Below are 11,880 nucleotides of genomic sequence, written 5' to 3'. Positions count from 1 at the left end.
CGCTATGACACATAAACCGCGAAGGGGAGCAGATACGATTATGGCGTGACAGTTCCAAAAAATGGCCCGAAGGCCTCGTTTAAAGTACTGCCCTGGTGCTGAAAGTATCACAAACTTAAAACTCTGTTTGGTATTTATGGATGATCTAGATAAGCAAGTTGAATGCCAAAGCAAAACTATTCATTCTCATGAAGTGTGCATATGTGCATGTATTATAGGTTTTGAGCTAGACTGCATGTCGAGTGTGCCCTACTTGAAAGATAGTGATATCCCCAATTCTAGCGAACGAGGGAGATATTGTCCAAACCAGAGCAACCTAATTTCGCAGCAAATCAGACTTGAATTCGCACTTTCTTACAATATGAAGAAGATGTGACCTTGGACAAAGTCTCATAGCCGCGGCCCCAGAGCTCATTGTGTTGACATTTGATAATGCGTGATACCTAGCACGAAACTACAGAAAAAAATACGGAAGTACCGCGCTTCTGCGTATGCTGGACATATCAGACACCTTGTCGAATTTCGGAACTTCCATGAATGACTTTTGTGGTATCCACACAGCTTTCCACAGCAATGAAGATCTCTTTGTTTGTATTTGTCGGCCTAATGAGGAATTCACCAGATAAAAATTCACCGAAGTTGTTTTCCGTGTGACCTTTCAACAGAGATGATATATTTTCGGATGCCATTTTTTCTCTGAAAGGCGTGAGGAATTACTCAGAGCATGCACTGTTGAAAAGGATCTTGGTGGCATTCCAGCACCGACGGCACACCCGTTCTGTTTCCTCACACAAGTCCACTAACCATTCTCTTTCGAAGTGCTCCTGGTTTCAAACTTCCAAAACATACGATATGGCCTCATCCTGTAGTCACGGGTAAGATCGATGCTTGAGCTTTGCTGCGCAAAGTGGCGTATGGAATTGCTAAACAGATGTCAGTATCCCATATAAATCGTCAGGCTTCCCACTTCCCACGTGAAGTCTGCTTCATAGACTGAGGCCATTTAGCCTGAAATGCGTTCATACTCGGGGTGCCGCGCTTGAGTTGTCATGTGGAGGTGTGTTGGATAAGGCAGGCCAGGTGTGTTTCGACTGATGGCAGTGGGCTTGATTGGGTTTGGTTAGTCCAAGCTTGTTTTAGCTTTGTGTATGGTAAGGCTATTAGTATATCTCTGCAATCGGCACGTCCGTAAAGTTAGCGATACCAACATGCTCACTTCCTGTTTGGCCAGCATTACTGCTCTCCCTTCCATTCACACCCATTCATCCACTCAACAAGCTAGACCGTTGCCTAGCGACGTTACCGATGGGCGCGCACTCATGTGGCCGTACGATGAAACGGTGACGTGGGCTGCGCAGGATGTGGGTATTGCGTGCGCTGGTTCTTAAGCTTGCTGTGGCCGGGTGACCAGAGTAAGCATATCTGTTCATCACGCTGGTAAAAATGATCAGAAAGGCAACATGGTCAACATGGCAAGGCTGCCGGAGCTGGTATCTTTCAACTATGCAAATTTCATAATTGCTTTAATTTCCATAGCAGTTGATGTAGTCGCTAGCACACCTGCCATACGACACAATCCATCCACGGTCATGCGTCATAACACGCTTCGAAGCGATTCAATTGTGACTCAGAGCCGGGATATCCAGCTGGGGTGTGAGCTGGGCTTTCCCCACTATCTTGTGGTTAAAATATTACAAAACGCAGGGTTGAGTTGAGACTAACACAAAGACTCTCCTTTACGCATTTTTTGCTAGCCATAACTACTACGATCTTTGAAGTGGGAACTATTTGAGAATCGATGCGAAAAATGAAGAAAAAATTGTCGTCCGTCACTACAAAGTGGGTTAAAGCTCTAACAAAACACACATTTGGCAGGAGCTAAGCCCTAGAACCCGTTACTTGCTGTCTAATCATTTACAAAAGTAACGCCTCCGATTCAGAGCAGCCAAACATGACACGGCTTCAGTTTCATGTCTCTGAGACTTTGCTAGAATGTAACTGCACCTTATCTATGTGTGTGCAAACATAAGGTTGACGCAGGAGTGGAGACCAGCTGAAATCGAAATCGAGCACACAGTGGCTACGGCGATTGTTCTGCCGTCCAAAGGCAAACCCAGGGGGTTAGCATCGCAGCTTGAGAAATTGGTCGGGCTGGCGGCTCGTTAACGTTAGGCGGTGACGTCAAAAAGTCGCACCGGCTTGCGCGGCGGCGTTGCATGGCAACGCCGACTGCGTCAATTGGAAAACAGTAGTCACGCAGAAATGTTGCGGTCTCATTTACTATCGTGCAGTGTGATATCAAGTATGTGTTGTTGCATGGCCTCGGTGCGTGCTATTATGTCGCGGATGCACCAGCAAACCTTGGGCAAACCGACCTAAGAGCTTTCGTGAAATCACAAATGATTAGGCACGTGGTAATGTTGCGAAAACACTTCTTGAGAAATACAGCGGCCTGTTCTGATACACCTGAAGAACTCCCATGGGTGCCAATGCTATTTATACAACTTTTGCGCACCTCACATATGGTGCAAAAATAGGTTACTGTCCTATATTGCTAGCATGAAAGGGCAGCTATTACCCCGCCGGCCCTCCGCTTTTGATGAAGCATTCAGGACACCTAGTCAAGTGTTTGACATGACGGGTTACCGCTAAATGGTCCGCTGCGACACAAATGTCACCTAACGCTTGTCAATAGCATAGGACTGAACCAGTAGACTTCTTTGGTCACTCCCATTGCCACGTTTGGCGGATTCGAATTAACGAATCCGTCAGTGAAACGTCTGACATGTTGGTTGAACGGGCTGCTAAGGACGGTTTTTCATGAATGTTGAAACAGGGAAGCCGACGGGCCGCCCCCCCCCCCACCCCCCCCCCGGGGGGGGGGGGGGGGCTGTAAAACTCAGGATGAGTTTTCGTGAAAGTTTTTGACCCAAGCTACGACGACGCATGAAGGTGTTGTCACGGCAATAATCTTTCAGCCTCTGCGACCGCCTTATCTCATGTTACTACGTCTCTGGCTGCCCCAGAACCTTCTGATATGCATTATCGGCCTGCGTTTTAGTGCTGCGCAAACCGGCGCCAGGTTGTCGATTCATGCAACAACTTCGCTCAATTCGTCGCAATGCAATGTGTTTGTGCTCGTTCCTTTTGTGGCGCGCTGGTGAACTGTGACAGCGTTTTCCTTTTGAAATGCACGTGCCATTGTACGAAGTTATAAAAAATGCGTGGTATACGCTTCATACGACAGCTGTTTATCTCGCGTTCTAGCGTGTCAAAAACGCCGATTCGATCATCGATTAACCGTCTCTTTCTCTGCTTTTTCTTTCCCATCAAGCGGTAGTTATGGAATAGTCATGCCACGCTCAAAGCGTGCATGCCTGACCATGATTTCGGAGACCGCAAAGCTGCATAAATAAAATAACTTGTTTTATCGACGTCAGTCGCCGTCTGTTGTGCAGGTCAATGACCTACGTTACGACGAACGTGATGGCCAATGACTTGTAATGGGTCACAGTCGGGCGAGGCCACGGTTACCATTAAAAACAATTATGAAGGCAGGCTTCAAGAGGTATTGCGACAAAGGAGTTTTGGACGAAATCATGTAACTTTCCGGTACTTATTAGACAAGCAGGTTAACTGAAAATAATTCCATTAACCTCGGGCAATTATGAAAGTCAGACAAAGACCAAAATCAAGGAAGTTATTGACGAGAACGCTTTCTTGATGGGCCAGTTTTTGACGCTCGCTGCTCATTTCTTTGTCTAAAATGTCTTAACGTATGTCTTATGCTGGCTTTCTGAAAGTCCTAGCAGGCCAATAACCTAAACTGACGCTGATGATCATTTTTCGTGGAAAACTTGTCCGATATGCGGACCCTAATTTTGACGCTAATTTTGAAGTGGAACAACGTAATGGTCTTTGTTTTGTCATTTTGATCTTCTATATCTCAGAAAACGTGACTTATCTGAAATGCTTCGTAATGCATAATTTTGCTTGAAAAATGGTCTGAAAAACTTCAGACAACTGCATATTCGACTAATAAAATGCAAAATTGGCATACAAATAAGCATCAGTACTAAGTCATGACAAAATGCTACTGATGTCACTCAGTGATAACAATATATTCCTGATACCCACAAGCGAAATTAAATATTCCGGATACCCAAAATAACTCCGTTGTCCGTTACACAAACATTATTTAATACACTTTCAGACTAGCAAAAGTTTTGCGCAGATAAAAACAAATATAGCATACATTCAGGCAAATGAGCTTGCTTATCCTTATTCGACCAGAAGGTCATAACCTAGAGATATTGAAATTTTACACAAGCGATTTCACGTATGCCCTTACTACCCTGCACTTAGATGCCTCCAACTTGATACATTTTTTAGATCACCGGGGTTGGTTCAAATCGACTCCCAATGCGAGCGCGTCGCATCCGACTGGCCGGCTGTGACAGTTTGACATCACTACGCAACCTTTCACGCTCGAACAATAAAGTTTGCTCAATCCAAAGCACGCTGCCAATTTAATCTTGATTGTTTTAATGTTTTCGAATTTCTAACAAATTCAATCAGCCTTAGACAATTTCTACAGTTTTTAATTGTTAGATTTACCATTTTGATATGAATATAATGTCACCGGTGCAATATCGACGAAATCTCTTAAAATTACCCGATAAGTGTTACTTTACTTCCCTGAAAGTGAATGGCAAGACTTAATGGCAAAATCGATTTTAGTTCGCCCACTACTTGAAATGTGTCGGCCGGTAGGTTTCATTTCCCGACATGTTCGCTGGACTGTACAAAATCGGATGGTTTCCTAGCCCTGGATTGCCATTCTCGCCGATGCTGTCTGTTAATAGCAGAGGCAGAAATAGGTTCGTACTTAGACTACATTTATCATAAACTGACCTTCGCGCGCCGCGCGTTACGCGACTAGCTAAACTGCGCTCGTATTGTTACCAAATCATACTTTGGAACGGTCTCCAGACGTCTCTAGAACAGCCTAGAACTCGCTGGTTTTAGAAACCTCTAAATTGCTCAACGAGTCTTTGAGCGGGTGCTAAGCCAGAATTATCTTAAAGTGTGTGTGGGGGGGGGGGGATCACTTCTCAGTGAGAAGTGATCACGTGAAAACCGAAGAAAACGACAACATCTAATTGTCTGAATATATATGTCCAATGGCGATGTATCTGTATTGTCCGTATCCAATGTAAAGCATGCGCCAGCTCCAAAATGTCCGACATGAGCCATTTACGGTGCAAAAGATAAAATAAATATAGCTTGTGGGTAGCAGGGCTGCCCTCATGACCACAGCTCCGATCTCCAAACTGGCGGGAGGCACAGCTTCTTTGAAAACGAACAATGTTTCAGTATAAACCACCATATCAACATGAACAAACAAAAAATAAGTTTTTGTTAGAAATGTCAGCTGCGAATGTTACGTCCTTAATAGGCCCTTTGTATACCCAAATGAAAGGCACTATTGAGCTGAGGGTGCTTATCGTCGACGATCTAGCTCCAAGACAGTAATGTAAGCACGTGAAGCATTTTCAGCAACATTCTGAGTACTTGTCGGCGTAACTCACCATTGGATTGTACTTTACTCAGCCCATAACGCATTTTCATTGAACCATCCCGAACATGCGTTTTGGCACTTCAATATTAATATTATTAACCTATAATGTGGCACATACATCTTTGAATGGATGTCTCCTTGGACGTAGGAACATTCCGTAAATTGTTGATCGCAATTTTTTCTATATTTTCCTTTCGTTTTTTATCGGCATCGCTGTACGTAGTGTTGAACTTATTCAAAGTGATAAACAGACGTGGCTCCTAGACCCGTGCATGCGTTGGTATGCACTAGTTTATATATATATATATATATATATATATATATATATATATATATATGCCATGTACGTATAGGTAAATAAATATGTAATTTTGAATGTGTGTGAGGATGGAGATATTATATCATGAATTCCCCCAATGTTATGATTGCCGCATGAAGAATGTGTTGAAAGAGAATTAATAGAAAAAAGAGAAATGGAGGAAATAATTTAAAGTCCTTGGGTGCACCTCACTGACCCTTCCATAGACTTCTGCATCCTAAGTCCGAGACTATCCAATATTTTAACAGCACAGCCAATGTCCTTACAGAACATCGAATGTTTTAATGGCGATATGTTATCCATCTAAGATGCTCACCGTTCTGGGCTTTTCTCATCATTGCCAGCCTCCTATTGGCAATGACAGGGCCAATTATGGTGCATTCAGGCTCTTTTTCACAGAATATGCGTGCATTAGGGGCCTGCGATAGCGACTTGCACCCGCCAATTTATATGTATGACCACTGTGATCTACAATACAAATTATGACAGTACGATGCAATTTATGTGTTGATCAATGTAGACCATGATGACGCTTCCAACTCCCAACGCCATCAGCAGGGCCACAAGCCTGACTGTCAGGCGTGATATTCTATCAGGCTTTGTTAAACTAAAGGCATGGTCTGGAACACGGAATTATTAAAAGATATCGTTACATGCAATATATTTATTTCAACTCTGAATGTCAGTGCAATTGCACGAAAACGATCATTTCCTTGTCAGATTGTTGTAACACACAAACCTTTCAAAAACTTTTTATCGCACTTATCTATTGTGAGAACGGCTGTCGTCAAAACTACAAGCATGAAAACAAGCATGTCAAAACAAATTCAGAGAAGTTGTTTTTCAACTCTCAAATAAAAACTGCAATGCCCATCATCTTCGTTTCTTGATATCGTCCCCCTTCTTGGGTTTCTTATACTACGTTCGTCACAAAATTCTGATTTCGAATGCTCGTCGGTAAGGTCATTTTACGAGAAACTGCGCGACGCAATGCCAAAGTCTTGGCATTATGTACTTCGAAATTTCACGGCGGGGGGGGGGCCGAATCCGACATCCCGGAGAGGATGAGCATAAAAAAGCTGGACATGAATCTGTTTTAAGATATTCCATTGTTAGGCTTGTTGCCTCTCATGGGAGGGACCTCTTACGGCATAATCTGTCCCGACCGTAGCTGACTCTGGCTCATAAATGGACCATATCTGAACCTGGCTCATAACTGGACCATGTCCGATCCCTGTTCATAACTGGACCGCAGCTGATTCTGACTCATTATTGAACCGTATCTGATCCTGGCTCATAACTGGACCGCACCTGATCCTACCTCATAACTGGACCGTATCTGATCCTGGTTCATAACTGGACCGCACCTGATCCTGGCTGGTAACTGGACCGTATCTGATCCTGGCTTACAACTGGACCATGTCTGATCCTGGCTCATAACTGGACCGTATCTGATCCTGGCTCATAACTGGACCGCACCTGATCCTGGCTCACAACTGGACCATGTCTGATCCTGGCTCATAACTGGACCGTATCTGATCCTGGCTCATAACTGGACCGTATCTGATCCTGGCTCATAACTGGACCATGTCTGATCCTGGCTCATAACTGGACCGTATCTGATCCTGGCTCATAACTGGACCGTATCTGATCCTGGCTCACAACTGGACCGTATCTGATCCTGGCTCATAACTGGACTATGCCCTCGATTATTTTGCTGACCATGGCTGTACCTCCTGTCCGCAACGTTGCTGCTAGCTATGCACGCTAGATCGATCCTGGCTTTGGAGATTTCCAAATATTTTGGCACGGATAAAGATATGTGGGCCCATCACATCTGAGAATCTTGCCTACCCAGTGGTACCTCCTCCGTGCACCTGTGTTCGACTTTGTCGGTTTCAGCAAATCACGGCTAAGTATGTACCTAACGCCTGATACCTGAAACCAGAGGTAGCTACTGTCATTGGGGACATTGCCTGTGCGGTATTTTTCACCTGTGGCTTTTTTAGTCGGAGCGATGGCCCCTCTCGCATCCGCTCGGAACCGTCCAAATTTTGGGAGCGGCCAACGCCGAACTAACGCCCGCACGTCTCTCATACGCGACAGCGGCTGGAGAGCATTTCACTAATTCGGCTGCGTGTTAAGTGACCGCCCCGCAACTTGTGTGATATTGTAGCTTTCCTTCCGGCCTTACGATCAGCTGTTCACCACGCTGTTGTTTCTTTCGTCGCACCCGAGTTGGGGAGCCTGAATGTAGTGCACGCAGACGTACACGTACGCACACGTGCGTAAACGCTGCCAGGCACCACACACCCTCACGCAACCAAACTCTCATCCCCATGCACGCTCATTGAAATACGTGTGAATAGAAGGCACATCCTCTCATTGCCAACATCAGCGGCAGGAAAACGGGTTGCGTCATTCGCCGGCGTTGACCCAACGTTTTCTGGCCAAAGGTTCTTCTATGCGTTTTCATGACTATTTAATGAAATATGCCACGTCCACTGCCAAGACGAACGTCGCCTGTCATGCCGTATTCTCCGCCCATGTTCCCATGTAATACTAAAGCCCTACAGTCGGTATACAGTTAAGAGATGTTTAAGTCTGTATGTATGGCAGCGGAGTGCCGTTTTGTCGATCTCTGCCCCACCGTTACCTGATGCTAATATCGATTAGAAGAAGTCAGCGAATTTGGATGACAATCACACACTCCGTATGGGTGTACCAGACTACCTTGCTGCCGGCCAGCTAGTTTTTTTTGTTTTTTTTTTGGTCTTCGGTATCAGTTGGGTAGATATAGTGACTGGGCCCAGATAGTAAGTTTTGAGTGTTTGACCGATGTGATACGTTTGGAGAAAAAAAACCGAAATCAAAAAGCGGCAATAAGAACTGTTTTGTTCAAGGACAAATCCCCGATCTCTGTTCTCTATCTCTCATGCATAGCCCTGACAAATACAGAAGGTACCTTCCAAGAATACTCCATTGGAACCTCAGAACCAGTTATGTGTAACCTTAGCGGCGTATAGCGCCATTGCAACACCAACAACAAAAACAAAAAAACTAATTTCAATTGTTGTTGGGTCCAAATTAGACTGTCAACGTATCGGTACAGCACAAAACTTTCTTGTTATGTGGGCGCCGGCGCCAGGTTTTCAACATTTGTGGTTGGTTCTCCTGCGCCACATCTTGACATACGAATCAGGCCTGACTCCCATTCATGTGCGCCATTTGCCCGTTTCTGGCAACTCACCTGGATGTGCCAACTTCCGGATGCTGGTGACTGTGCAAGCAAAGGTGCCCCTGCTGCTTTGGACGTAGTGACAGAGGATGAACATAATACAAATATGGGCACTTCCTTTCAGTATGAGTTATTTTCGCCTGGTGCCGACCGAGGCGTGTCTGTATGGAGCGAATCAACAAATATTCGTCGTGCAATCAACCATAAGTTTTTACTGACACTTCCTACAAAAAACTTATTCAACAAAAGTTTATTCGGAGAAAATCCGATCAAACAGGAAAGCAATACACTTCAACCTGATATAACCAAGCCTTTGGCAGTTGAACCTGACATAATGTAATAAAAGACCGCATACCTATTGTTCAGCTTTGCATAGGCTATTGAATGACACGCTGTTCTTCTTTAGAGTCCTTTTCAAGCCAGAGATACGAAGGGATAGTTACCCAACTCCAACAGGGCGAGCCTTGGTACGGATTATTGCCAGCATGAAGGATAAAGTATTCTAAAGATACCTCTGAAATGCTACAAAGGCCTCTAGATTTGGCAGCTCCACCGATGTGTGCTTACGCCAGCTGCTGCGCATCGTGACGTATCTGTATATTTGCAGGGGCAGTTGCTATCTGCCGGGTCCAGTTGGGTACTGCGCCGCGCTATTTAGTGCCCCCACTCACGTGACCTGGAGGCGCGCCTGACCCCTCCGGCACATTCCGTCTGACGTCAGAAATACTATGCGCCTGGTTCGACGGCAGCCAATCCTAGCGCGGTATTCCATCTACGTCACGGCCATGTGATCGTGACGTCATCGGCCCCGCCAATATTCCTCGTCGGCAGAAAAATAGTACCCCAAAACTGCTCAAACTCTGTGTTTTTTGTATGCCAAAATGGGAAAGGTCTTTCTCAAAAATTCATCAAAGCAATATTTTTTAGCAATTCTGTTTTACCTGAACTGAAAAATATCTTCATAGAGCATCACACGTAGTGTAATAAGCATGCCTGCGCACGCTGCCGGCGAAAGGGACGGTATATGAGGAGGTGTTGCATCACCCTCCGACATTCACGGACTGGTGGTGGTGCGGTGATAGTTGTCGGGTGGTGCCAGCGGACTTTCGCAGTTGGACTCGTGCGTGTGCGGCGAGGGGGCGGAGACGAGTCGGTGCGCGCTGGCTGACCTGCATTTGCCAGTCGCGGGGCTGCAGTCGGGCCAGGCGGACGCGCTGCCGGACTTCGACGCCATTGCCCCTGCGCTGAGTGAGGACACAACATGCTGGTTGGGCATGGAATCGCCCCAGATGTATGACTTGAGTGATGCAGTGGTGAAGCCGAACTTACTGAGTGTGGCCAACAAAGCCAAGCTGGGTGGGCCGTACGGAGAGGAGTTCGGGGACCTGGCGGACCTCGGCGCGTCCGAAGTGTCTCTCGACCTGCAGGCGTTCGTCAACGACCCGCACTTCAGCGACGGCATCTTCCCCGACATCGTCGACGGCAAGGGCCTGGGTGTGGGACTAGGCGGCCGCGTCGCCGCGCCGTCCGCCACGTGCTCGGGTCTGACGTACCCCAGCGGCGGCTACCTGCCGCCTGCGCAGCCGACAGCATGTGCCGGCCCGCCGCGCCTGCCGGCCGCCACCTCCCACATCCCCGTGAAGAAGGACCCGGACGCCTCCGAGTACCACGCGTACCGGCCGCCGCCGGGCTCCGCCTACCCAGGCGTCAACGTCTACAGCCCAGCCTACACGAGCCTGACGCCGTCGTCGTCGGGCGGCATGACAGCTAGCCGGCCGGCGGCGCCGGCGCCCGCCCGGCCGGCCGCCTCCAAGCAGCCGGGCGGCGGTTCGAAGCGCGTGGACCGCACATCCGAGGAGTACCGCCGCCGCCGCGAGCGCAACAACGTGGCCGTGCGCCGCTCGCGCGAGAAGGCCAAGGTGCGCTCGCGCGAGACCGAGGAGCGCGTCAAGCTGCTGGCGCGGGAAAACGACGGGCTGCACAAACGGATCGAGATCCTCTCCAAGGAGCTGAACGTGCTTAAGAACTTGTTCGCCAACGTGGGCGTGCTGCCCGACCAGCTGCACCGGGAGATCGCCAAGCACCTGGGCGACGGCTTCAACCGGCCACAGCCTCCCTCCGGCTTGTGACAGTAGGCGCGGACTGAGGCGCGCCGCGTGCCGCCAGCACGTGCGGACGGGCGTCAAGGACGTGCAATGGTCGCCGGCGTGCGGCCAGCGCGTGCAGTTGTGCGTGTAGGACGTGCGGTGGTTGCCGGCCGGCGGCCGGACGTGCCGTCGCACGGCCAGGACGTGCAATGGCCGTGGGCGAACGGCCAGGACGGCGGCGGCCTCTGTGTGACACTAGTCTTGCTACTTGTTGTAGGCGGTGCGAGACGCGTTGTTGTGCATGTGGATGAAGTCCTATCGAGTTATCGGATCATTACGAGTCATCACGTACCTGTGTTCGTCCCGGGCGAGTGGATGAGGGCGTCTGTTGATACATTACGCGTTTTAATATAGCTGGGCCGATTATTTGATGTCTTTCGTCGCCGTGTGACGCGCGTCAGCTTGTTTGTTTTTTACAGCACTGTCCGACCACTTTTCCAAACCCCACGGGCGCCGTCTGCGCCGCTGTCGACTAACACGCCCCTGGCGGCCGGCGCTGGGTTCGGGGGGAGGGGGACCGGGGCACGCGTGAGGTCAGCCGGCCCGGCTGGTTCGACCCGGCTGACCTGCCGTCGCCGTCCGCGTCACAGCTGGT

General features: G+C 48.2%; 1 protein-coding gene across 1 annotated transcript; it reads left to right on the top strand.

Moving 5' to 3' along the window:
* Positions 1-10,180: 10,180 nt before the first annotated feature.
* Positions 10,181-11,513, top strand: LOC119106096 (CCAAT/enhancer-binding protein delta). The gene has a single exon (XM_037229693.1). It carries the CDS (start codon positions 10,413-10,415, stop codon positions 11,265-11,267), a length of 855 nt encoding a protein of 284 aa, XP_037085588.1. The 5' UTR covers positions 10,181-10,412; the 3' UTR covers positions 11,268-11,513.
* Positions 11,514-11,880: the final 367 nt, after the last annotated feature.

Source organism: Pollicipes pollicipes, unplaced genomic scaffold, assembly GCF_011947565.3.
Source record: "Pollicipes pollicipes isolate AB1234 unplaced genomic scaffold, Ppol_2.1 Scaffold_6138;HRSCAF=7277_pilon_pilon_pilon, whole genome shotgun sequence".
NCBI lineage: Eukaryota > Metazoa > Arthropoda > Thecostraca > Pollicipedomorpha > Pollicipedidae > Pollicipes > Pollicipes pollicipes.
The sequence above is the reverse complement of the archived record's forward strand: the minus strand, read 5'-3'. Positions and strand labels throughout refer to the sequence as shown.

What these genes read in the sequence shown, in the direction of transcription:
- LOC119106096 (XM_037229693.1), top strand. Translation starts at nt 10,413, where the DNA reads ATGGAATCGCCCCAGATGTATGACTTGAGTGATGCAGTGGTGAAGCCG.